Genomic DNA, 27,486 nt, shown 5'->3' on the forward strand with positions numbered 1-27,486 from the left:
TTATTGTCTTATTTTTAAAATTTAATAATAAATCAATATATTTACACGTGTAGTGGAATATATGATAGTGTTTTGGGTATACGAATAAAATATAATGTTTCACAACCCTCCTAGCTAGTAATAAACTAATCTGAAGCGGGTTGTTCGGAAGTTCTTCTAAGAAAAGCACGCATGCTCACAAGTGTTTTGTACAAAGCACTTACATTAGAAACACATTAAAATTTCTATAGAAAGTCCAATTGTTCATGTGGAACTCACATCTGCTCAATAGCATTTGAAGACGAACTTAGCAAACGCTTATGCACAAAGCGCTTCTTATGTGAAAAGCGCTTTAGCACTTGTTATGGTGTTGTGTTTTGCTACGTTTTCTCTAACATGTTTGTTGCCTCACCTAAAAGCCACTAGAAACACATTATTAATTCGATTAATTATTCAAGCACTAAGATTAAATTAATAGCATCTTTAAGTATTACTAATCCGATTCATAATAACCACAAACTTAGCTGCATGATTCATGTCGTAATTCAAGTACTATGATTAAATTAATACCATCTTAAAGTAATGCCAATGATTCCAATTGAATACTAACCGATCATTTTATAGGTGTTTTCTCCGTCGGAGAGTAATTTTCACACATCCCTTTTGTCCGTTTGCAAGAATCAAGTAGACAAAATAAATACGCGATCGAGACCTTTCAGATAAATCCATCAACGGGCTGGGCTAACAAGGGTCATGTTGTTTTGGATGTTATCCAGCCCATTCAGGGTAAATTACAATGAAAGTCCCCAGACATCAGGAGCAACAGAAGAGAACCACACCAGCTGATCAAAACTGCACCAGCAGCGAAAAAAAAAAAAAAAACAGTAGCAGGAAGGATAAGAACAAGCAGAGAAACAGAGTCAAACGAGCCAGGAAAACATCTTGGCTAGAAGGAGGAATTGACATAAGGAATTTAATCTGGTCCGACTCCTTTTATGATACAATTCTATTCAACACCGTCGAAGGCAGGAAAGATTCATTCCTGATGATTCTATAACTCGAACCAAATTCAGTAAACCACAACTGCAAAATGAAACCTTCCTGACAGTAGTAGACAGCCAAAGTGTGACAAAGTCTTGCATTCCCTATTGTTTCCTTCCCTAGCAAAATGTTACAACTCTAATATGCAGTGCTGCTACTATTTGCGTTAAGTGTCATTAAGACATTATAACACAACCAATAGACCACAACACACAGTTATTTTCCATCAGCCAATCTGATCCTAGACAAAGCTAAACACCTAAAATGAACAAATGCAGCCAACGACACCGCTACATTGAAGGAGACTTCATACCAAATACAAGCGTGAAAAGGAAGTACCTTCTCAACAGAATGCGAGACCAATAAAAGAAATGTCATAGGCAGATAATAAATCCTACAGGCCATTTGGGTGATCAGAAGGAAAAATTACAATGAAATCAGAAAGATGTCTTGACATTCATCAGTCAAGGAAGCATGTTACGAATTGAATTCAAAAAATCAAAACCAAGTTACGGGTAGAAAATAAGTCTACTCTATGATGGCACTTTGTATGACCTCAAATCATTATATATCCATCACCTCAAGCTCTGTCCATATCATGACCCGGAATTGTGATTCGAAAACATCAACTTAATGATGGATCACGCTGAAGTTTACTAATTATGTTTCAAAAGATTGGATACCACCTCACCTCATACTCCAATACTCCCATATCATCCACTACATACACATGTCTAAGCTGTTAAACTGAGCTGCTAAAAGGGTCGAATTCTAGCAGCTGTCTACGTGCAATAAGTGAACCTGCACACTCCCACTCTGCACCCTGCACTAAACGCGTACTATCAACTATCGAGCGAAATCTCTGATTCTTCGCAAAAATCATAATTCCCAAAAATAATCGTAGCTCAACAGCGACTATTGAGTCGAAAAGGCTCACATTTAGTAACGTTTACACAAATGCAGGCACATGAATTAAAAAAAAAAGCATGAAATTATAAAATTTTCTCAAGGCTTTTCATTCACTATAACAAAAAGAGTATACAATTTGCATTTGAATCGAAATCCGAAGCCCGAAAGCAACGAGCTCATCACAAAATACCTATAACATAATTTCCAGTAAAAATTTCTTAAGCGAGTAGTGATCACGTTAAGATGAAAATTAAAGCAGAAGAATTTCCCGAAACGAGACCTGGGTCCAAAACGGCGTCGTTGAGGAAGAGACAACCCCCTAGTCGTCGTCTCGCTTTTTGGGCTTCCGGTACTTCTCCTCGTATTGCTTGGCGATGAAGACGGCAGTGTCGCCGAGCTTCTTGATGTTCGGAACGTCGTAGTTTTGGGCTATGTAGATCCCGGCGACCGTGCCCATAAGGAAAGAGAAGCTGCTCTTGATTATCCCCATCTGAATTTGCAGAACAAAAATCGAATTCGATTTCTAGGGTTTTCGATTTGAATGCGCGGGTATTTATGGGGACGAAGACTTTGGGATCTCCATATTCTGGAATGGACGATGTGGTTCTACTTGTGCCCGGTCATCAACCTCCAACTGTCCAATTAGCCACTTCATCTTATTTATTTATTGTTCATTTTTAACGAAAAATCATATTTTTACATTAAAAAATTAATCTTGATATTATTTACTTCATCATTTATTTTGTCCTTATCATTAAAACTCAAAATTTTCAAACTATTTTGATTAGTTTTCCTTTTTAATAAGGTCTGATTCTAGTACCCTATAGATAATATCGTTTGTTATAAAAAAATTAAAATAAAACCGATTGAAAATCGAAACGAAACTAAAAACCGAATTGAACAAAAAATTATCAGTTCAGTTTCGGCTTTGCTAGTTCAAAAATCGAACCGAATGAAAATAAATTAATGTTATTTTATTTATTTTATGTTAGTTGTTCATTTTCCAGGCTTGATTCTAAATCAATTAATAGCTTAATTTCAATTCAAAGTTAGGTAAACTTAACTTTAAGCCTAAATATGTTGAAAGCCTTATTGTTTAATGAGAAATTTTATTTGAACTCATATAATCTCTTTCTACACTCAACTTACTCTTTTCATCCATATTGTTTTTTATTAAAGAATCAATATCCCTTTAAACCCAAATTTATTATCTAAACTATCATCTCAAGCCCAATTCAAAATGTAAAGTTATCTTTACACTCATTCCCTTTATAAAATAACATCTCTAATTAAATGCTTTTTTCTTCAAAGAGATGTCGTTTGCCCCTGTATAATTGCATATGACTAGCATTTCCATGGCTGTTTTTTTTTTCTGCTACCAAACCCATCCATTGACTTATGATCCAAGAGATCATTCCATAGATTTAAACTTGCCAGAGAATGCAATGCAAGCCCCAGTTCAGTCCATCACTTTGCCCTAAACATTTGACCTTGATGCTTTGAATTTGTATGGAGACATGCCACCCTCTAGTTAGTGGTCAAGGTTTATGAGGTTGGGCAATCTTTATATGCACCAAAAATCAAGTTATATGTCTTTGCACTATAATCAAAAGTCCTTATAATGGTGTTTTGGGGCGCAAACAAACGGCATAGAAAAGCAAATCAATATAATATAATAAGTATGAAATTTAATCTAAAGAAGAAGCAAACAAGCAAACAAAATATTCATAAATCGAGTCATATCAGGAGGATTCAAAACTTCAAAATCACTATCTATCAATAGAAAAACTTGTTTTTCTTTATCAAAACTATTAGGGTTTTAGTTGGAATGGACGTAGGATAAATGAAGGGTGATGCTAGGGTTTAATTATAATGTATGAGTTTATTGAGAAATTTGAGTTTTATTATTAATTTCATTTTGTACTTAATAGTAATTATGTAATAGGGTAAAATAGATAATTAACATTTAAAATTTAAGTTAGGTGTAGAAATAGGTTACTTGGGTTTAAATAAAATTTTCCTCGTCTAATTCTTTTTCTTTGTTTTTTTTTTCAAATTTTAATTTATAGGCTAGAAAAAAAATTGAAAAAAAGGGAAACTGTACCAAAAATCAAACTGATCCGAAGTATAAATTACAAAATCAAATGGAACCGCATAGTAATCTCGGGTTGCTTTTTATTTAAGCCATCTTAATTGTTTCGATATTGTTTGTACCATACTTGATCAATTCTGAAACTACCGAGCACCGATCAACGTTATACCTTCAAGGACCCAAAAGAGTTTCCTACTAGGAGGCCAATCACAGAGCGACACGTGTTGACATCAGAAGCCAATCATAGCGCGACACATGTCAACATCGGAAGCCAATCACAACACGATACGTGTCAATGTCAGAACAAGGCTAGAAACTATCTTCTATAAAATGAGATCATTTTCTCACAATATTGGCTAATGTTATTTGTACTAAATCATTCATTTGTACTCACTAAATGAGAGCTTGAACTATGTACTTGTGTAAACCCTTCACAATTAATGAGAACTCCTATACTCCATAGACGTAGCCAATCTGGGTGAACCATGTACATCTTTTGTTTGCTTCCATGTCTCTATTCATTTACATACTTATCCACACTAATGACCGGAGCAATCTAGCGAATGTCACAAACTTAACACTTTCTGTTGTACCAAAGTTCTTACTGATTTTGTGAATCAACAGATATTATATTTAATTTTCAACATTTTATATCTAATATACTTTTTGTCGTGATACATGATGAATTATTTTTAACAATGATACAGAATAAATATGTTTTTCTTTATTTCCACGTAATCAAAATAGTTTATCTTTTTATTTTTGTTTTAATGAAAGAATTTTTATTTATTGTCAAATTTGGGGAGCTTGCTTTTTATTTTCTTTTATTTTCTATTGCTTTCCACTCCCGCAAAATTTGACCCAGCCTATAAACTGTCTTTTAGTCAAAAATATAAAAACAAAAAAAAATCAAAATTAATAAAATTAAAATCCATCTCTCTCTCTCCCTGACGCGGCTGAAATTTGCAGAAACTCCCCACCGACGCAGCGGTCAGCGACGTCTCAGCTCAAATCAGGTCCTTGATTCTGCCAATATTTTCTGATTTATCATTTAATTACTTCCAAATTTCGAACATTTCTGCTTGATTTCGCTCAATCACCTTTGATTTCAAGTTTTTTTACGGTTTTACCCGTGTTTTCATGGCTTCGAATGATAGGGCTTCTCAATTTTATGCTTTGGCAGTTCCTAATAGCATTTAGAGGAGAAAGCCGATTCCTTTTGATTGATTTTGTATTTTGTAAGGTATTTATGCAACTTGATCATTCGGTGACTTCCAATTTGTCACGTTTTGTTGGTATTTATAGTTTCGATTGCGAAAATTTTACTAAAATTATTGAAAAGATCACTAATTTTCTAGTTTTTAAGAGTTATTCGTTCATTAATAATGGTTGTTTAGCATCCTAACAGCCGGTTCTAGCCGTTGTTGTTCTGAGAAAATGCTCATCAGTGTTGCTTTTTCGTGGCAGGTTATACGGTTTCAATCTGAGAATTTTCGATCGTTTGTTGACAGTTAATGCTCCGTCGTGTTTGAAGCTAACTTGAGGTCTATGCCCCGATTTTTTACTTCAATGACAAGATATGGTCAAAATGAGCAAGGGATCTTGCTAATTCAGTGGTGATGAGAATTTTGGAGTTGGGGTTTGGTAAGGAGGTTGAATTTGTTACCAATGGGTTTGAGGTATATAGCCATCTCCGCTGCATGTACAGCGATAAGCTTTGCAGGCCTCCAGTTGTGGACGGAAACTTCTTTAGTTAAACTAAAATCGGATGGACTAATTGCGGAGAATTTGATTAATGCTGCCAATTTTGGCCATGTATTTGATCTGCTTTTGGGTTCTTATACTACCGTTGGACTGCTGGCAAATTTTGTACTCAATGCATTTATTTTACTCGTTTTATGTCTCAAGGTAATTTTCTAACTCTTCTGGAAACTTCCGTTGTTGCACAATTGTAAGTTTGATGGATGCATGAACTAGTGCAGTGGGTTTATATTACAGTGAACGGGTGATTTACTATTTTGTTGCTAACGGTTCTAGTATTACTTTCATTTGTTGTGCCACTTTGATGAATTTTGGCAAGAAACAAATTTTCTACTGTCTGCTAGAGATGGTCAGTTTGTTTTAAGATACCAGATGCCATTATTCAAACATGCAATAACAATCTTGGAGCTAGTAAACTACTCCATTGTCTGTTTTCTTTGTATGTATGTGAAATTTGTCTGAGAAAGGTTGATTTGATCATTGTGATGTCTGTTTCTAATTTGCAGACTATATTCTTTGTGGAGTTGTATTCTTCTGAAACTCACAAATTAATCGAACGCCTTATCAATTATGTTATTTACAAGGTGAATATTTTAATTTGCTGTCAGTTTAATTGACTTGCTACCAGGAGAATCACTACTTTAACTTGATAAACTTTCCGTTTTGGTTGTTTTATAATACTTATTGTTTAATAACTACGTCATGTACTAATATGTATTATTTAATGATTTCTTATGAACATCGATGAATGTCAAACAGGGCACTTTTCTACCCCTGGTCATTCCTCCTACAATATATCATGCGGGCCTGTGGTCAGTCTGGTTGATTGTTCTTTGTTCTTTAAAGGTATATGACATAATATTTATGAAAAACGTGATGTATATGGAAGTATAAAAGCAAGTGTATACCTTCTTACCTATATTTTCCATGTTGTACTTGTATAGATGTTTCAAGCTTTGGCTCGAGATCGACTTGAACGGTTGAATGCATCCCCTTCTGCCACACCATTGACATATTTTCGTGTGTATTCAGTGTTATTGCTGGTGCTGACTGTTGATATTTTCTGGTATTGCTTTATCACTTTTCTTGGAGTACGAATTAGGTCTCTTGCATGTCACTTGATGATAATATATTTTTTTTTCTGTCTGAACATCATAATAGTTTATTTTGTCCATTTTGGTGCTTAACAGATAACACCACAGGATGCAGGGTGGAATACTCTTTTATTTATCTTTTTACCTGTGTTTGTCTAGCAGTCTTAAACCACTACAATCCACCTTTCTAGGTCAAGTTTTTAATTTGCTAGGACCAGATCATCAATCTGCTTTGGTTTTTGATTCCCAAAACCTGCTGATTAAAAACTTATAGTGGATCAGTTGTTAAATATTCTGAAATTATTAATTGATTCATGAAGATTCTGTGTTTTGCACCCTCTGTTGTTGCATGAGTTCGTATTACTGAGAAATGCCTCATATTTATATTTTGTTTGGTGCTTGCAGGATAAGGCTGTGTGTGGTGATATATAAAACACTGGGTTTATCTATGTTTCTCTTGTTATTATTTGAGCCTTTCAGTATTGCATTTGAGACATTGCAGGTAATGTCCTGGGAACTTTGTCCATGAAACCTTATCATGTTTTCTGTCAAATTTTGGAAAGCTTGTTGACAGTGTTGGTTGGCTTGCCACAATATTTTTGTAGGCTATTTTGGTGCATGGATTTCAGTTACTTGATATATGGATCCATCATTCAGCATGGAACAGTTCAAATTGCGAGAGTTCCAAATTATTTGATACATCAGCAGTTGGTAGGTCTCCAAATTTACTTTTACGATCTCATATTGTAACTGGGGTTGTTGAGGGTGTTCCTATAAGTACGTTGTTCTTTCTGCTCCTGTAAATGGGTAAAGGCTTACTTGAGTTTGCGGGTGTAAATTGGGTGCTATGTGTACACTCAGATTGTCGTTACTATATTCATTTGGCTGAATGCAGGTTTATTGTTGGAATGGAAAGGCGGTCTTACTCGGAATTTGAGCTTTGTTCTTGATATGGCCACATTGTTAATGGCCCTTGGTCACTACGTGCATATTTGGTGGTTTCATGGCATGGCATTCCATCTGGTGGATGCAATCCTTTTTCTAAACATACGTGTAAGTATTTGTGTAATGTTCATTCTACTTTCTATTGGAACATCCATTCTCCTTTTTACTTGATTCCCCAATACTATCTTCTTTCTAATTAAGGATCCATTATTGAGCAGGCCTTGCTAAGTTCAATTGTAAAACGTATAAAAGGGTTCATCAAACTGAAGAAAGCCTTAGGTGCTCTTCATGCAGCACTTCCAGATGCAACATCTGAAGAACTACGGGCATATGATGATGAATGTGCAATTTGTAGGGTATGCCTAGTTTTCTTCCCCCTTAATTGGTTACAATTTCAGTTTCCCCTTGATTCCTCGAACTTACTGGGAAAATGGCAGGAACCTATGGCTAAGGCCAAAAGACTACACTGCAGTCACCTTTTTCATCTTGCATGCTTGAGATCTTGGTATGGTGCATGTGTTGTTAAACCCTTCCTTTTTCTTTTTTATTTTATTTTTCTTTTTAGAGCATGCGATGCCCAAGAAAATGATGAAAATAATTAATGATTCCAGGTTGGATCAAGGTTTGAATGAGATCTATTCATGTCCGACTTGTCGCAAGCCACTTTTTGTAGGTAGACCTGAAAATGAAGTACATCCCCGCAGTGAAGAAACTTCGAGTGATGAGCAGCTTGCTCGTCAAATAAGTTTAGGACTTGGTCGACAAAATACTCCTGGACATGCAATACCTGCTGGTGTGTTTCCCAATCAGACTCAGAACCCTGCGGAAGGCGATCCATGGAGGTACACTTCCTTATTTAGGAAGTATTGTAGTTTCTCTTTCCTGTCTTTTGCTTCTTGCTGCTGTGTTGTCTTTACAAAATGAATCTGGGATTAACATTTTCACTTTAGACTTGGTAAATTTCTATTCAGTTTTTGCCGGGTGTACTAAATTTTATTGGGTGATTAGATTCCAGCACATAAACGAGAAGACATAATAATACTTTCTGTATGGTTGCATAATCCTTATAGATGCATGCAAAACCAGGCACTCCTCGTAGCTTTTTCCTTAAAACTGTTTGATTGCAATGTAATAACAAGTAAACAACTTGTCTTCCTATACTGATATTCCTGAATCTGCTCAGATGATATACGAGAAATTAAATATGTGAGAAAATATACACATTTTCACTTTAGAGGTCGCACTTGGTGCGATGGCAAGTGCCTTCGCCCATGAGCGGTAGGTCTCGGGTTCGAGACTTGGGAGCAGCCTCTCCATAAATGGGGGTAAGGCTAGCCGACATTCACCTCTCCCAGGCCCTGCGTAAAGCGGGAGCCTTGTGCACTGGGTACGACCTTTTTTAAAGCACTTTCGTTAAAAAAACATATGATAATATTTATTATACATGATGTATATCATGCTTCTCCTTATGTCGTGTAGAGGTACCGGACTGGATTCAGATTGGTTGCATACTTGGTCAAGCCAGGGAGTTGACGGGGCAGGTCCTTCTACGGCTGTAGGATCTGTTGGACTGGGGAGAGTTCAGATGATGATGAGGCGTCTTGCATCTGTAGGGGAGACGTATGCGCACACGGCCCTTGAAGATGGTGCGTGGAGCCTCTGGCCTATGAATGCCCCTCAGGTTGCTGCAACTGGTCCACCGATTCCTCCTGCAGACGATGGAAGATACCAAGGAGGAGCACGGAATTTACATATGAGGACCCCCGCACGTACTGTGAATGACAACCTAGCAAACATACTTGCTATGGCTGAGACGGTGAGGGAAGTTCTGCCTCATATGTCAGATGACCTAATTTTCCAGGTACACTTTGCTTCTAAGACAAATTATGGTTGCCATTGAAGCTCGTTTTTAAACTTTCATTTTACATTCCGTAATGTATTACGTGCCACAGGATTTGCAGCGAACAAATTCAGTTACCGTTACTGTGAATAATCTTCTCCAAATGTGACGAGGCGTTGTATCTTCTTTTGTTGTAACGTGTTCCCCAAGTCCTCGAAAACCAGTTGATGTTTTCTAAACACCACAGATCGTCCTCTGTGAGACTGCTTCCCCACCCACATTGTACATAAAGGCAGCTCACCGGATCACTTTTACCGGAGGAAAGAAGGAAAAGAGGCACAAGTATAGTTTCTTTTTTTTTGGTACTTCCCCTGTGAAAAATAAATTTTCGATGTTGTGTATGGTTTACAGATGAACATATTGTTGTTTCCTACGTGGTTTTGAATTGGCCATTCGGTTGGCACGGCCACACGAATTGGTGCGTAGACGAAATCTCCCTTGTGGTTCATAACTTATAGAGAAAATATGCACAAATGGAACCAGATACGAATTTTTAATCAAAAATGGAAATGGAGAGACATCAAACAAATAATAAACGCGCGGTAAATCGTGATTCATATATGACTTATTCAAAGGTTAGATGCATGGTTCGATTTTATTTTGCAATGAAATTTTGTGTGTATGTGGGTGGAACGACAGGAGGTGAAAGTAGTCAAAAGAGCACAACGCTGGCTAAACGACATGGGCGGCGAGACGACCCAAGAAATGCTGGGTTTGGAGACGACATGAGTTGGGCTGTCTCGTCAAAGCACAAACACCAGTGGTTATTTTGTCTAACGCCGTTAACAAAACAACAGACGGGTAGTTCTCCCAACGTCAAAGTCAACAGGCCATTGTCGCTGCACGTGTCGAATTTTGGTTGAACCGACCCAAATTTCTGATTTTCTTCTGCTTTGACCTTCCTCCCTAATTCTGTTCTTCGATTTTCATTAGCCAAACAATGAAGAAAAGAAGTATACCATACGATTCTAATTAAAAGTAGACTCGGTGCGATTTGTCAGGCAACTTATTATAACTCAAGTGGTTAACAGCATCGAAAGTCTAATTTTATTTATTAATAATATCTTTAATGACAAGACTTCTTATAAAAATTAAATTTCTTCCTAATTATCTTTTTATTATTTCTTCTTATTCATTTTGTTTTTTTGTTATTTCTTGTTCTTGTTCTTCCTGTTCAAAGCCCCATTCATAGATTTTATTTTAATTTTTATAATTAACCATTATCACGCATTAATTTGTAATTATCTACTTATATGACCAATTCTTCTTTATATATAATCAATTTGTATCACAGATTAACGTATCTTGCTTGTAGGTATATTACTTTTTTGTACCTTTTAGTTAAGTTTCATATCTCGCTTATAAATATAATATTCATTGATGTATTTGTTACTTGAGTTAGGGTCACAAGTTGCTTGTAGGTATATTAGTTTTTTGTTAGAAGACATTACGTAGATTGTTTGGAATTAGAGGATGCATGAAATTAGAAGATTTTAATTTATCTCCAGTGTTCAAAAAATGTAAAATGATTATAAAAAATAAGTGGAGAAAAGATAATTCTGAACTTAACCTAATAGCCATGTTGATTTATTGGACCCAAATCTAATTAATTTGGATTCCTCACTAATCAATTTATAAACTTTGTCTTTTAATGGTCTTTATCTAACCTGAATTTTGATTTTCACTTCACTTTGAGGGTCCTTTTCAAATTTCAGTGGAGTTGTTAATGTTGTCTATGTTCTTATTGACAATTGCAGCTGTTCATTTTACTGTTGTTCAACCATTTTTATGTCCCGTTGTGCCTCTTTTTCTACTCAAAACAGTGCCTTCTGTCTCTCACCAGCTCTCCTCCTTCGGCAGCCCCGAGGAGTTGGTCGTAGGCTGAGTTTCCATATGTCATGGTAAATAATAATACATCCAATTTCCACGAGGTTAATGTATTAAACTACGTTAAATAGAAGCTTAAAACTAAATTAACCCTGACGTTATGTTAATGTTTTAGGCTAAAGTTTCTGTGCAGGTAGGAAAGTTGGAGTAAAAAAGCATGCATGCATGCAACAGACACGGAGCGACAAACATGAAAATCTGACGGAAAAAATCGAGAACGTTTTCGATGGAAACAAATCAACATGTGTATTTTCTTTTGTGCCTTCCCAGTTTTTGCCTCAACTTATTTACTTTTGTCCTCAACACATTCCCCTTGGTTCTGTAATTTTATATGAACCCCCATCGAGGACCATGCTTCGAAGTTCGAATAACTACAAAACTCCAAAGGTTTAATTGTATTTTACTGATCATATCGTGCTGATTACTTGGGACCAAGACACTTTTTCTTGACGGGAAAGCAAGATCTTAGTTCGATGTGAATTCGGGCGAACACTATCATGTGCTCGGGATTTTGAGGCGTGACAGAAAAACAAGTGATACAGTGCAACTAATTTTTAAGTGCAGAAGATAACACAGGATTTGACTAATACCAGCTGCAACAAACCTACTTTTCTCTTTTTGCACAAAGTACTATATGTTGTACTGTTAATTAATTCATGAGAAGTTCGATATTTTATAAAGGATCTCTGTCCAAATCATCCTGCACAAACTGAAGGAAGTATGCATGCATCTTTGCCTAATTATTTTTTAAAATTCTACATTGGTCATAATACCGATTAAACTAGTTAACTAATGGTTTTAACATTAAACCGATTCAGTTGTGGCTTAATTTTCTCATACATGTCCGGAGTCCACAAACATATATATACGTTTGTTTGAAAGCTTCAAAATATAGCATATCTAATATATCTAGGAGCTTAATATATCTAGGAGCTACGATCTCAGTTTTCTTGGCGAGGGTTTAGGGTTAGGTCTTTATCTTGGGGCCCTTGTTTTAATTTCCAGAATTAGACAAGTGATGCAAGCCACCACAGCCTTCTTTTTTGTTCCCGCATAAGTCTCGTCATCACTCACTGTCTCTCCAACTTCTCACAAGCAATTGAATGATCCTTATATAATTGCTTTGCTGCTGCTATTGATTCTCCATCTCAAGATCATCGTCATGTCTAGTATCCTATCTTCTCTTTTCTCGATCTTTTTTCTGTTTCTTTCGATGCATGCATGCGAGGCTCGCTATATCGGGCTTGGCCCTAAGGGTTTTGGAGCACCATTCCTACCTTTCGGCAAGGTTTGTTAATTTTGTGTTTCAATTTCTTACCAGCCGTTTGATAATCATTTCATTTTTAATTTTACTATTTTTTTTTAAAACGAAAAACTTGTTTGGTAATGAAAACCAAAAACTAGAATTTTGGAAGATGTTCAAATTTTGGTTTGATTTCGTTTTTTTGTTTTCAAATATTTGAAAACTAAAAAATTGTTTGCTGCAGTGCAGTCACTAAATTAAAACTAAATGATTATTAAACGAGCCTTTTACGCTAAACTAATCTATGAACGTTCACAAACTAATGCATGTAGGTATTTGAAACTGTTAAAATTTCAGGGTCTGTTACTTTTGGAGAAGTTTAAAACACTTGGAATGGATTCAAGTAAAGGATTCGTTATGAAGGAATATGACGCAGCTGAAAAGGGTCATGGTGGTGCAATCACTAGTACTACGACTCCTGTAAAGGAAGTGAAGTGCACTAGCAGAGGACACAAATCAGGTGTTGTACCAGCTACTAAGCCTCTTGTTTCAGTTTCTTGGTCTGTGCCACGCAAGATTAATCGCGTCAAGAACCATGAAAAAACTAGTGCTGGGATTTACTCAGATTATTCGAGATCAAGAACACGTCCTCCATCCCATAACTGAGCTTAAATTATTTATGTAGTAGCATCTTTTATCCTCCTCCATTTATAAATACGAGTATATACATCTCCAAGGATCACTTTCTATTCCTGTGTATCTATACCTTGCTGAGATCTCCAGTTTTGATCATAAACCTTAGATATTAACCAATCGATATATTATATGTGATCGGTCTTCTTCTTGTCATTTCATTGATAGGGATGGAACCAGCCGGAAGTGAGATTGTAGAGTCTTCTGATCATCACATGGTGGGTTTGCTTAAAACAACAAGTCCTACTACTAAAAAGGTAATCAAATTCAACATGTAGGAGTCTTACTACTTAATTGGTTTTATTTTTCTAGCTAGATGTGGTGGATCGAGGAGCATATGGGACCTCATCAGGATCAATCTTTTTCTTTATGTCGAATCGTGGAGGGTGACAATGGAAGATATGTTGTCTGTATGCTTGAATTGTCGAATGTGCGAGTTGCAATTAATTAATTGGGTGTCAGGATCAGAAATTGAAAAAAGTTGAGTTTCCAACCTAACATCAATTGGTTATATGAGGAGTGGTCCGCATCCTTATAAACACATGCAAAGTCTCTTAATTCTCCGATTTATGAAATTCACACTCTCAACAATCATCTTATGCATGTAACCACAAGAAAAATGAACGGAATAAGTAATGAGTCAGAAGAGAGAAAGATCAAAGTTATTTATATGTAGATTAACGCGTTTTGTATGCATATGTTGTATTTGTATATGTAGGAAGCAAGGAGGAGAGCTCTATCTGGTAAAGAAGCCGTAAATTACAACAGTGATGACAAAGTAGAAGATAATGTGGTGCATACAGATTACAACCCGCCACATTCGACACCACCCATTCACAACAGAAAAAGTTAATTACCAAGTGTAAAGCTATAGACAATCAAGATCAATCCAGCGATAAAAAAGATGCCACTTGTTAGATGCTACTTGTCAAGAGATTAGCTTATAAGAGTTGTTAGTTGGTTAAGAATCAGTTTGCTTACTGTGTAAGGAATGTAACTAGTCTAAATAGGAAATCCATGTATCCATTGAGTGTGTGAAGAAATAATATCAGTGAAATACTCTCTCATTCCCTTCGATCTCCCTTTCTCTCTCTGGATTATGGGCTTACAACTTCTCTCTTTAAAACACCATTGTTGATCTTCAAGCTCCAGACTGCTCAATTCAACATGGTATCCTCACTGGGAAAGGTTTCTTCTCTCCGAACCTGATCGTCTCTGCTTCCGAGTTCATCCTTGTAATCACTATGGTATGCGATTCATCATCTCCATTGATAAGAAAAATTGTATGAAATTTAATTGATCTCGACTTTTGATCTTTGCGCATCAGATGTTTTTTGAAATATATGTGCCAATTCTTATGTGATAATCTTCTCTGCAAAGTTGTGTTCGTTCTTTTCTTCAAGAACAAGAATCAAGAAAGTTCTTCAAAACCCTAATTTCTACAAGAAATCTTCTCTGATCTTCTTTTCTGCTTACAAAATTTGAGTCAACATGGTGACTGCTGCACAACTACAAATTGTGCAATCTCCAATCACGAGCTTAATTCCTAATGTATCTACTTTTGTGACTGTCAAACTAGATGATATGAATTACTTAGTCTGGCATTACCAAATGCAATTACTTCTTGAAAGCCATGGAATTCCTAGTTTTGTGGATGGTTCTCAAAAATGTCCATCTCGTTTTGTTGATAATTATGATGTTGAGGGTATAGAAACTGAAGCATATCAAATCTGGAAAATGCATGATCGTGCTGTAATGCAACTTATTATTACAACTCTATCTGTTGCTAGTATGTCTGGTATCATTGGCTGCACCAATGCACGTGAAATGTGGATGAATCTTAAAGATCGTTTTTCAACTGTTACAAAAACCAGTATCTTTCAACTGAAAACTGAGCTGCAGAATATTAAAAAAGGGTCTGAATCAATCTCTCAGTATCTGCAAAGGGTTAAGGATGCCCGTGATCATTTGGTTGCTCCTGGAGTTCCATTTGATGATGATGATGATATTGTCATTATAGCTTTTAAGGGTCTGCCATCGGAGCACAATACTTTCAGAACATTAATTAGAGGGATAGACAATGTTATTTCTCTTAAAGACTTTCGAGCTCAGTTACTTGCAAAGGAAGCCACACTTGAAAATTCTCAGTTGACTGGTTTTTTTTGTGCCTGCTATGCTAGCTCAAGGCAATAATTCCAAAGGAAAGGGTCTGTTACTTGCAGATAGTTCGTCAAATTTGACTGATTCTCACAATTCATCATCTCAGTACCACACTGGTAGTTCATCATATTCCAATGGTAATTTTGGAGGCTTTAATAATGGTGGTCCTACTTTCAACTTTGAAGGATACAGTAATGAGGGCAATGCTTACAATTCTAGAGGATATAGGGGTTCTAATTTCAGAGGAAGAAATAGGGGCAGCAACAACTATGGCAGTTCAATGTTCTCTGGTAATAACTTCAATACCAGTCCTGGTATTCTTGTACCTGCAAGACCCCATGTCTCTACATGCTTTGAGCATGACAATGATGTGCCAACCTGTCAAATTTGCAACAAGAGATGTCATATTGCTTCTGATTGTTTTCAGAGACACTCTTCCACCACAATTTCTTCTTATCCTATGCAATGCCAAATTTGTTGGAAATTTGGGCATTATGCCATACAATGCTATCATAGGGCAAATTTCTCATATCAAGGCAGGTCACCCTCATCAACTCTCTCTGCCATGCATGTACCAACCTTCTGCTCCACATGAGCAATTCTGGGTAGCTGATACTAGTGCAACTTCCCATATGACATCAGACTTGGCAAATCTAAATCTGGCAACTTCTTTCACAGGCAATGACACTATAACCACAACTAGTGGTTTAGGTTTGCCAATATCTCATATTGGTTCTTCAATTTTAAAAGCTCCTAAATGTGCTTTTGAATTGAAAGAAATATTGCATATTCCCAAGTTATCTCAACACTTATTAGTCTATCAGCTATGCAAAGACAATCATTGTAGGTTTATATGTGATGAGTTTTGTTTTTGGATTCAGGACAATATCACAGGGATAATACTTCTCCAAGGACTATGTAGAGCTGGATTGTACCCAATTCCATTCCAAATACCTCCATACTTTGTAAAGCAAGCATATAAAACATCTCACTTACCTTCACAACATCACTGCTTTATTAGTCATCAAGTCAATTCATCTCTGTGACACAACAGATTAGGCCATCATTCTAATGCTGTTGCTGCAAGAATATTAAACCAATCTCAGGTTCATTTGTCAATAGATCAATCTAGGCATGTATGTGTTTCTTGTTTAGAAGGAAAAATCACAAAATTACCATTTTCTTTTCCTGCCAATAAGACGGTAAAACCCCTAGAAGTCATTCACAGTGATGTGTGGGGACCTTCTCTTACATTGTCAATTGAGGGTTACAAATTCTATGTTACTTTCATAGATGAATGTACCAGGTTTACTTCGATATTTCCATTAAGGTGTTTCAAACATTTGTGCAGTTTCATGCTTTCTTACTTACTCAATTTTCAACTACAATTAAAATTTTCCAAAGTGATGGTGGTGGTGAGTATTACAGCAATAACTTCAAACAGTTTTTACTTAACCAAGGCATCATACATCATAAATCTTGCCCTCATACTCTTGAACAAAATGGCCTTGCTGAGAGAAAGCATAGGCACATTATTGAACCTGCTTTAACACTTTTGCATACTTCCAAACTACCTTCAAAGTTCTAGTTTCACGTTTGTGCTACTTCATTATACTTAATCAATAGAATGCCATGCACTACCTTGTCCATGAAATCTTCATATACTTGTCTGTTTGGCACAACTCCTATTTTAACACATTTAAAAACCTTTGGTTGCAACTGCTTTCCTTTGTTAAAACCATACATTACAAACAAACTTCAACAAAAACACTGCACAATGTATTTTCTTGGGACATGCAAGACAATACAAAGGCTACATTTGTTTCTAACCACACACATGGAGATTTTATGTGTCTAGACATGTTCTCTTTGATGAGAATACCTTTTCTTACATAAATTTAGTCTCCAAACCAGTACTATCACCATCTATGTCACAACACACTCATACTCCAGTTATTCATTTAGTTACACACACTAATATTGTTGTTTCACAACCTCAATCATCTCCATCACTATCATTGTCACAGATACTTTATTCATCATCATCATCTGTGTCATCAAAATCATCAACCCCTAGAGCCTTAGAGTATTTCAGTGAACCCACTAGAGCTTCAAAGTCTTTGAATGTCCCAACTTCAGCTCTAGAGTTGTTCAATAACATGCCAATCCCCACTTCCTCATCTAGTGCTTCAGAGTTTTTGTCTACATCTCCAAAATCTACAACAACTACACAGTCCCACATCCCTGTGGATCCTGATTTTCAACCAGAAAATCTCACAGTTGTTCTTCTAGTACCTACAATTAGTCTTCATCCAATTCAGACTAGATTTAAAAGTGAGATTGTTAAGAAGAAAGCTTTTTCAACCACTGTACATACTTCTGAAAGTTCAACTATTAAGCCAACTACCTGCAAAGTTGCTAGTAAAGTTCCAGAATGGCAAGCAGCAATGCAAGATGACATCAGTGCTCTACATACTAAACAAACTTGGGATCTTGTTCCTCTTCCAAGTGGTAAAAATCTAGTTGGTTGTAAGTGGTGTATAAAGTCAAGAAGAATCTAGATGGATCCATTTCTAGGTACAAGGAAGATTAGTTGCCAAGAGATATAGTCAAGAAGAGGGGATTGATTATAATGAGACTTTTAGACCAGTGGTCAAACCAACCACAGTGAGGTTTATTCTTGCATTTACAGCTCAGTGTAATTGGAGTTTGAGACAATTGGATGACACAAAATGCATTCTTGCATGGAGAGTTGAACGAAGAAGTATATATGGCTCAACCTCTAGGTTTTTTCAGTCTTATTCATCCTTCTCACTTTGTTTGCAAGCTAAAAAAGTCATTGTATGATTTAAAACAGGCTTCAAGAGTTTGGAATGAGAAGTTTACTAATTTTTTTACCAGGTTTGGGGTTTAAACAATCACTTGCATATCCTTCTTTAGTTGTCAAACACACTGATCTTGGTATTGTAGTGTTGTTATTATATGTTGATGATATAATCTTAATTGGAAGCAGTTCTAGTGATATATCTGCAGTGATCTTGGCTTTAACTCAATAATTCGATATGAAGGACTTGGGACATCTTAATTACTTTCTGGGATTACAGATTCAATATCAATCTTTTGGTTTGTTTGTTTTTCAGACAAAGTATATCAAGGATTTATTGGCCAAAGTTGATATGCAAAATGCAAAAGCATGTGCTACTCCTTGTCTTCCATCTCACAGATTACTCAAGGAAGAAGGCAAACTGTATCACAGTCCAAAACAATACAGAAGTATAGTGGGTGCATTGCAGTATTTGACATTCACTAAACTAGATATTGCTTTTGTAGTAAATTAGTGCTGTCAATTCATGCATTCTCCTATGGATTCACATGTAATTGCAGTCAAACGAATTCTTCGATATCGTAGTGGTACTATTGACTATGGCATAAATTTTCAGCCTGGAAAGTTGTCTTTACAAGCATATAGTGATGCTGATTAGGCAGGAGATCCCAATGATAAGAGATCCACTTCTGGTTATATTGTTGATCTAGGCTCTAGTCCCATTTCATGGCTTCCAAGAAACAATACACATTTTCTCGGTCTTCCACTGAAGCAAAATATAAGGCTTTGGCTATAACTGCTACATAATTGGCATGGATAAGACAACTTCTATGTGACTTACAAGTTCCCTTATATACTCCTCCATTGATGTACTGTGATAATATATCTGCTATAGTCTTGTCTTCTAATCTAGTTTTTCATTCGAGGGTTAAGCACATTGAAATATACTATCACTTTGTCCGAAAACGAGTGATTCAAGGAGATTTGGCAGTGCAGCATGTGTCTTCCAAAGAATAATTTGCTAATATTCTCACCAAAGGTCTTTCGATTTCCTTGTTTCAGCATCATTGTTCCAATCTCATGCTTGGTTATACAAAATATGTGATTGAGGGGGGATCTAAAGCTATAGACAGTCAAGATCAATCCAGCGATCAAGAAGAAGCCACTTGTCAAGAGATTAGCTGATAAGAGTTGTTGGTTTGTTAAGAATCAGTTAGTTTTGTTAAGAATCAGTTTGCTTACTGTGTAAGGAATGTAACTAGTATAAATAGGAAATCCTTGTATCCATTGAGTGTGTGAAGAAATAATATCAGTGAAATACTGTCTCATTCTCTTCGATCTCCCTTTCTCTCTCTAGATTATGTGCTTACAACTTCTCTCTCTAAAACACCATTGTTGATCTTCAAGCTCCAGCTGCTCAATTCAACACCAAGGACGTGATCTAGGGTTTATACCAGCTATGGCTAGATGAATATATAGTGGAAACATATACTATATATATATATATATATATAGATCGAGACGGGGACTTTTGTAATGTTGCAGTAGTAAACACCAGTTGGTTGCTAATTTGCTATTATGCTTTCTCATACTAAACCAAGGGGTTCATCAGAGACTTCGTTGGTTTTATTATTTGAGACTTTGACATTTGTTTTTGTTATGCTGAAGGAAATCGAATTCTCACTAATTATAATTGTCATGGAAAATGCTTGGGAGATTACATTGTTGTGCCACATTCCACGTAATGTGTACATGTCACGTCAATTAATGAATTTATTTCATTAGATGTTGGTATGTGCATCACTTGTCACGTCATGTGATACGCAAAAATGTGGTTTCCCTAACGTTACTCAATTCTAATTTATAATTTGATTTTTTGAAACAAGAATTTCGTACCAATAAACTAATGAAGGTAAATACTTACAGTTCCAAAAATCCCATGGTTATTGGAGAGATGGTAGCAATTCGATGCAGGAAGAAGATCTCGAAGCAAATTTGACCCGACAAAATCACATGCATGCAGACCTCATTGACATGATCGTATAGAAATATAATTAATCACATAAACACTCAATACATTAAGTAATTACCATCCACAACCCTAATTAAAGGAAGAAACTATTAGTTAATACGGCGTAATTTCAATTGATATCCAGAAGGTAGGTAAATGCACTACCAAAACAGAAATAAAGAAACAAGTGAAAAAGGTTAAGTAGGAGTGAGAAAATTCCCATATTGATGTGATCCACATTGAAACAGGAAACCTCCAGGAGACAACCCCGCCAAGACGGCCGAAACGATCCCAAGGAACCACCCTGTCACCACCGCCCCACATATCATCCCCACCCCAACACCTCCATTACTCCCACCACTCTTCCTCTCTCCTTCTTCCGATGATCTCTTCACACCAACTAACTTAGCAACTACTCCTTCATCTTTCATCGCAGTCTCTTCCTTTTCCTCCACGATCACTTGTCTACAATTCTCACGATCAGCATTAAACAAAACTACCGGCAGTTCCTTGTACTCTTCTTCTTCCTCTTCATAACATCCTTCTAGGTCTTGGTACCGCTGCGGCGATGACAACCCACTTACGCCATCGTCCGCGGCATCGCCGTCGTCATTCAAACACGACTCGGTGCAAGAACACGTCGAGCCGACATCTTCATGATCATCATGCACGTGGTCACAATCAATGGCGGAGGAGGTTAATCCCAAACTGTCCGCCCACTCGAAAAGTATCTTACCGAGTTCCTTGATCCTCCGGGACATGTGCTCCAAGTGCTTGGGCTTCGACGGGCCAGACGCTTTCTCCGCCGACAGCATTTTCTCGAGAAAACTCAGCCTCTGCGCCATGTCTGCGAAGTGTTGAAGTTGGCATTCGGCCGCCGACTCTTCTGGTGGAAGAGATAACACGCTTTCAAGATGCGACTCCAGTTCTTTCAGTTTCTTCCGCAAAGTTCTGTAGTTCTTCGTCATCGTTGATCTGCTGTGTGTTCAGGGACCGGGAGGGTTGTGATTGTGGTGGGAGAAGGTGGCGGTCCACTTAAAAGCGATTGAGGTTTTAGTTGGGAATAGATCGTGGGTTGTGGCGGTTGAGGTTTTGGGCGATGTTTGACGTAGTGATCCAAAAGATTGTTTAGTGTGGAAAAGCCGATTTAATGTGTAATAATATAATTAATTGAAAATTAAAAAAAAAAATTCAATCAATTGTATTATGACATATATTGTACCTGACTGTATTACGGCACATTGAAAAATTTATCTTCAAACCCACGTCCTTATTTGACTACTTTCCTTTTTTAAATGACAGTTATACCCTTTATTGCAGCTGAGGATTTCGGGTAGTGGACAGGACAGGCTTGATTGTTTGGTTAGGCAGCCCAACCCAAGTTTCAGTTACAAAAGCCTGGCCCAATTTTAAACCGGATTCCATAGAGAAGCCTCACGTGCGGCGCCGAAAGCCTCATCACGTGGGGTAAGAAATCGCACGTGCCCACCACCATTATTCCCCTACTGAAAGCGGTCCGCTGAGTCAGCAAATCCCTTATTCTCATGTCCCTGTAAATTCCTCACCCCCGCATGCCCATTTCCGTCCATTCACACCACTCAATTACGCGGCGAATCCTCCTCCGTCTCAATCCGAGTCGCCAACCTCCTCACACCAGCTGGTCCCGCACACATGAATTTCCACTTCTACCCTTCCCATTATCCTCTTTACCTTTTTACTTTTTCACCCATCCCTCGTACTCTTCACAAATTTGTCGCCTTTCCTCTTTTACTCGTCTTTTAATCAGCGGCTCTCAACGTCCACAGATCACATCACAGATTCCACCAACTCGTTCGCTCTGACTCAGTGATTTAGTGCCGAGTTAACTCAATTGAACCATGAGCTGGCTCAGGAGGATAGAGCTCGTCGAGTCCTACTACTGCCCGCCGCCGCCGCTTCTTCTCCGAGAGACCTCCATTTTCGCCGCTCCCAAAACCCTACCTTTCCCTTCGTTTTTCGAAGATGTTGAGGAGGATTGCGAGCTCGGTTACGCGCTGGAGCTGTTGAGTCCGATACCAATCAAAACGCCGTCGCTTCTTTCGTACAGGATGATTCAGCGAGTCGAGAGGCTCGGGGGTGAGTTGTTCCTGCAGAGCCTGAGCGACCGAGTTAGTGAGCTGGAGTCGCGGTTCGATCGGCTGGCGAAGGTGAAATCGGGCGGTGATCGGAAGTACACTCTGACGGCGGAGATCAAGGGGCCGGAGAAGCACGGGCTCGAGCGGAAATACAAGTGGACGACGGAGATCAAGGGAGGAAAGCTTAAGAAGAAGGAGACCGAGGAGAAGACCGAGAAGAAGTACAAATGGACGGCTGAGATTGAGGGGAAGGGAGAGATCTCGCGGAAGTACTCGTTCACGGCGTCGAATGGCGGTGATAGTGACAGTAGCGACGCGAAGGAGAAGAAGGAGAAGAAGAAGAAGACGAAGGTCAAGAAGGGAAAGAAGGAAGAGAGTGACACGCGTCTGGTGGAGATTGAAGAGCTTGTTGATCATGGGGCTGTCGTTCTTAGACAGGTAGGCGTCGAATGGCGGTGATAGTGACAGTAGCGACGCGAAGGAGAAGAAGGAGAAGAAGAAGAAGACGAAGGTCAAGAAGGGAAAGAAGGAAGAGAGTGACACGCGTCTGGTGGAGATTGAAGAGCTTGTTGATCATGGGGCTGTCGTTCTTAGACAGGTAATTTCAAATTACACTTTAAGCTGTTCATCCTTTCCGCTTAAACATAGTTAAGCTGGTGGATTACCAATCGTAATGTGGAATTACATTTTAAACCCTGGGATTAGTTCTTGAGTTGATTCAGTTGAAATTAAATTGATTAGCTTGTTTATCAATGGTAATGCGAAGAGGGCGAGCCTTGGTGCAACGGAAAGGTTGCGCCTTTGTGACCGAAAAGGGCACGATAGTATATTGAGGTCTTGTATTTGTAGGCTTTTGCAAAGAGAGCTGGAGGCAGTGGAAATGCGAGGGGCAAGAGGAAGGAGTTGTCTCCTCAAGATGCAGCAATGATGATACAGATGACATTCAGAGCTTATCTGATCCGCAGATCACAGGTTCTTAGGGCCCTTCGCGATCTCGCTGTTGCCAAGTCCAAGTTGAAAGAGCTCAGAGCATTGTTCAATAACTTCTCTTACCGCCGCCGTGTTGCCCATGATGCAGCAGAGCGTCAGAGGTTCACTGAAAGAATCATCGTCCTGCTTCTCACTGTTGATGCCATTGAGGTAACTTTCCTTACCAGTGTTTTTGAATTTATATTTTTGAAGCTCAAAACTCATTTCCGTATATGATTCAAGTAACTTGAATGTAAAATTGCTTGCCATTGTTGATGCATGTTCTGGTTGTACAAACTCGTAATTTTAAACGATTAGATAAATTTCATTCCTGATTGAAGTTTGAAATTAATGAAACAATATCATTTCGTTTACGTTATTGTTTGATCTTTCTTTACCACCACCTCTGTGAGAAGAACATTCAACAATTGATGGTGGTTCTTTATGAATTTTTGTGTCTTTCTAGCATAAATTGAACTTTCATTTGGTCAAAAGGAGTGTATCAATGTCGTGTCGGTTCCTTAATAGTTAATACTAAATGCTGCCCTGCAATAATCAAGGAAGATATTACCTAACATAAAACTGAGTTCTACAAAATGTTCTCTGAAGGTATGTCAATCGATTTTCTCTCCAAATGTGAGAACATAGTGTTATGAAACATCCTTTGATCGTCTGATGAGAACGGATCACCAATTGCCGGAATAGAGTACTAGTTGACAAACCATGCTTCATGTTATGCACAAATATGCACATTTGCACAGAAAGCTTAGAAATTTCTAATTTCGCTGACGACCGGCACACTAGGTTCCTTGGTTTCCCTTATTTTGCTACCATGTCAAGGGAATCATAAAATTAGTAACTGTAATGGAGTTTTGACAATTTGCATTGTATTTAGGGTGCTGATGTAATGGTGCGCTCAGCAAAGAGGTCGATGGTGGATGAACTTGAAGCGATGCTTGAGGTGGTTGACCCCCAGCCTGCTGGTGCTGGAAAATCACTTTCCATGAGGCGGAGGACCTTTGATATGCCGGATGGTGTCATTCAGAGGGAAATCGCTGAAGGTGTGGCACAAGTTGTCCAAATGCTTGAACGTGAAGAGAGCAGTTCTAATAAACTTTGAGTCACGCTTGTGAGTGTACGGTAGTACCACCGATCACCGCCATTTCGGGGGTTTTCTTGTTGTAGCTCTTACTAGAGAGATGTAACCTAGCTGAGGAATTTGAAGGATTTGCTTCTTCTCATGAGTATTAAGTTAAAAACTGCATGATATTCTCCATTAGCAAGGGTAAGTCTGTTTTCCTGCATTGTGCTTAGACTTGTATCGTCAAACCGCTGCGTTATATATTTGTTTTCGAAATCTTAGATAATTCTTGTTTTGTGAACTACCTTGAATAACATGTTTGGCAGAGCTTTTGACATATCCTGAAAAGCACATTATGTACACGAACTCGCATTCTAGAAGAGTCGAATATAAAGACCTCCTACTTATGAGCGAAGAGGAACGAGATTGGGCTTGAATTGTACGGAAATAAAGTACATGTGCTCCGAAGAATTGTGTAGGGTGCCATGGAATTAGGCCCAGGCTAGGCCTGTGTCTTTGGCCCAATTATTTTTCCTAATTCATGAGGCTGTGTGTATAAACAATCTCATAAATTCTTGTTTTGATAGGATGCAATGACTTGGATGTCACTCAACTCAGAGTAGGTCATCTTGTTAGGGTTTGTGAAGGTAATGTTAAGGGCAAGGTTGTAGGACAGAGTATGGTTGATCTCGGCGTAATTGAATTGGTTAAGGTAAGCGTCGTTGACGGAGAATTCAAGAGTTTGTACGACTCTGATCCCGAATTCCTTCTGTTCCAAGCAAGCATCGCGACCGGCAATGCCAGCCCGACGTCGCTGTTATTCTCGCTGTCTAAGCTTTCGATTGCAGGCGGGGCTAAGAAAATGTTTGTGAATGGCAGAAAGATCACGACAAAAGAGATGGGGTTTACTTTATGATTTATAGGCTACGTACAATTCTTAGGGTTTTTATCCGAGAAGACATATTCGATGAAACATTTATAATACCAAGAAGTGTCCAAAGAAATTTCGAGTCCAAGTCATCACGGAGCTCAAGTTCCTTAATTATCTAATAACTCTAGTAAGTACTTAAGTATTATCTGCGATAATATTGGAAGTATTTATGGAGAAATTGGAACTCTTTGTATAGTTGGACTCGTGCATTATTTGTACCTTCATATGATTAATGAAATATAGTTGCTTACAACATATAGCTTTCTACACGTACTGTTGACAAGGACGAGATCGCTATATGTTCCCCTGCCACGTAAGTAAAGTTCCGCCTATTTGATGGAATTGACAGAATCTCGAAAATGTTGAACCCTCTTATAAGAGTGAGGATCCTTTGCCCGGATCCTCTTTGTAAGGATTCAAGGAATCCTCCAATTACATCTGTTTATCGTAAATCGTGCAATCAGTTTTTGTCAGCTACTGTTTATATTCAATTTTAAATAAAAAAATTTACAATAATTTCTTGTTGGAAATTTTGAGTAAAAATTTCATTGTCCCACATTGGTCACTACCAAAAAAGGTTTCCTCACTTTATAAGGCTTTGTTCTTTATAGAAAGTGATTAGAGTGATGGACCTTGGAGAATAAAATTTGGCTCATCCTTGGGGTTGAGCTTTGGGGTGTGCTAATTAATATATAATTAATTATCAAAATACGGGCCTTATTCTTTAATTAATTATTTTCTGATTTAATTAATTATTTTTAATTAATTTCAAATTTATTTTATTGTTTATTTTTTATTATTTTTTATCAACAGAGTCATCCTTTCAGATGAAGTCTGTGAAGAGTGATGAAAGAACGCAGATAGCAAAGCACCTCTCTGGAGAAGATGTCTCCCAACAAACACATCTCATTCTCATACCTGTTGCGAACATGCATACACCGACTATATATACATCCATATGCATGACATTTCGAATACAGAAAATCAACATTCTTTTTCTACAATCACAAATATCCTTTATGAGAGAACCACACAGAAATTCGCCAGAAGTCAAGTTTTCCGGTGCTGGAATTCTAACTTGATCATTGAATCATGATGAAGCAGACGTCCGTAGAACTACAAGCACTGAGTAGGGATAGAATTTTTGTTTCAAGGACATTACGGTACACAAGTCTCGATCTTCAATATTTCTATTTAATATTATTTCATTATTCATACACTGTTAATTAGTTGTTCGCATTTATTATTTATTAGCATATATAAATTTATCACAGATTGTTGACATATCTCTAACAATTCTGACCTCATAATGTACGATGAACGGATGTGATTGAAGAATCCTTATGATCCTCCTGGCTCTGATAAGAGAGAAAAATGGTGACTATCTATGATCATGTGAGTTTCTCTCCTGACCTTTGGGGCACTGACATGCATGACCAAGTTAAGCATGTAGAGTAGAACACCTCATTTGGAATAATCCAATGGAATTTGGTGGTTTTGGTTTGAAATAAGATGGAAGTTTGAATTTTGTAGAAGAAATAAAATACGTGCATTCCACATTGTGTAGGTTGGGCAAGGCATGGAGCTAAGCCCAAGTTTAGGCCTATATATTTGACCCAAAATCTCATGAAGAAAACAGTCTCATAAACTCATAGGCATTGTCTCAAGAGTCAGAATTAGGAAAGTAAAAACCAATTTCAAAATGTCAAAGTTGAAAATTGTGGTTTACACGAGGCAAACGTTGGAGCACTTTACACACTAGCTATTAGTTTAATGGTATTTATCTTCACAATATCAAAAGAGAACAGTGCTAAGGTCGAATCAACGGCCCTTTTTTACGCAGAAACAAAAA

The 27,486-nt window shown here is 37.6% G+C and overlaps 4 protein-coding genes across 11 annotated transcripts; 3 read left to right on the plus strand and 1 right to left on the minus strand.

Annotated features, from left to right (window-relative positions):
- Positions 1–2,012: 2,012 nt before the first annotated feature.
- On the minus strand, positions 2,013–2,552 carry LOC103410268 (uncharacterized). Its single transcript, XM_008348997.4, has one exon. The coding sequence runs from the start codon at positions 2,417–2,419 to the stop codon at positions 2,249–2,251; it is 171 nt and encodes a 56-aa protein (XP_008347219.1). The 5' UTR covers positions 2,420–2,552; the 3' UTR covers positions 2,013–2,248.
- A 2,280-nt stretch (positions 2,553–4,832) lies between these two features.
- On the plus strand, positions 4,833–10,153 carry LOC103439637 (E3 ubiquitin protein ligase RIN2). 6 transcript variants are annotated; one of them, XM_070825455.1, is made up of 14 exons: positions 4,923–5,037; positions 5,205–5,264; positions 5,489–5,929; positions 6,289–6,366; positions 6,542–6,628; positions 6,727–6,848; positions 7,282–7,378; positions 7,482–7,587; positions 7,772–7,929; positions 8,040–8,177; positions 8,259–8,326; positions 8,433–8,663; positions 9,301–9,682; positions 9,774–10,153. In XM_070825455.1, the coding sequence occupies exons 3-14, from the start codon at positions 5,690–5,692 to the stop codon at positions 9,828–9,830; spliced, it is 1,764 nt and encodes a 587-aa protein (XP_070681556.1). In that variant the 5' UTR covers positions 4,923–5,037; positions 5,205–5,264; positions 5,489–5,689; the 3' UTR covers positions 9,831–10,153. The 6 variants fall into 6 exon arrangements, with proteins under 6 accessions (XP_008376431.3, XP_017188917.3, XP_070681556.1 ...); XM_017333429.3 differs by having other exon boundaries at positions 4,935–5,037; positions 5,179–5,264; positions 7,772–7,941; XM_070825454.1 differs by having other exon boundaries at positions 4,935–5,037; positions 5,179–5,264.
- Positions 10,154–12,557: 2,404 nt separating this feature from the next.
- Positions 12,558–14,611, plus strand: LOC103439636 (uncharacterized). Of its 3 annotated transcripts, none has more exons than XM_070824921.1 (5): positions 12,558–12,896; positions 13,209–13,371; positions 13,713–13,762; positions 13,861–14,024; positions 14,263–14,611. In XM_070824921.1, exons 1-4 carry the CDS (start codon positions 12,771–12,773, stop codon positions 13,993–13,995), a joined length of 474 nt encoding a protein of 157 aa, XP_070681022.1. In that variant the 5' UTR covers positions 12,558–12,770; the 3' UTR covers positions 13,996–14,024; positions 14,263–14,611. The 3 variants fall into 3 exon arrangements, 2 of the variants coding, with proteins under 2 accessions (XP_070681022.1, XP_028961917.1); XR_003775043.2 differs by having other exon boundaries at positions 12,567–12,896; positions 13,857–14,024; XM_029106084.2 differs by lacking the exon at positions 13,861–14,024 and having other exon boundaries at positions 12,599–12,896; positions 13,713–13,801.
- Positions 14,612–22,139: 7,528 nt separating this feature from the next.
- LOC139197610 (BAG family molecular chaperone regulator 7-like) lies at positions 22,140–25,004 on the plus strand. Its single transcript, XM_070825456.1, has 3 exons — positions 22,140–23,091; positions 23,503–23,793; positions 24,518–25,004. The coding sequence occupies exons 1-3, from the start codon at positions 22,417–22,419 to the stop codon at positions 24,740–24,742; spliced, it is 1,191 nt and encodes a 396-aa protein (XP_070681557.1). The 5' UTR covers positions 22,140–22,416; the 3' UTR covers positions 24,743–25,004.
- The last annotated feature ends 2,482 nt before the right edge of the window (positions 25,005–27,486 follow it).

The sequence above is a fragment of the Malus domestica genome, chromosome 07 (genome assembly GCF_042453785.1).
Source record: "Malus domestica chromosome 07, GDT2T_hap1".
NCBI lineage: Eukaryota > Viridiplantae > Streptophyta > Magnoliopsida > Rosales > Rosaceae > Malus > Malus domestica.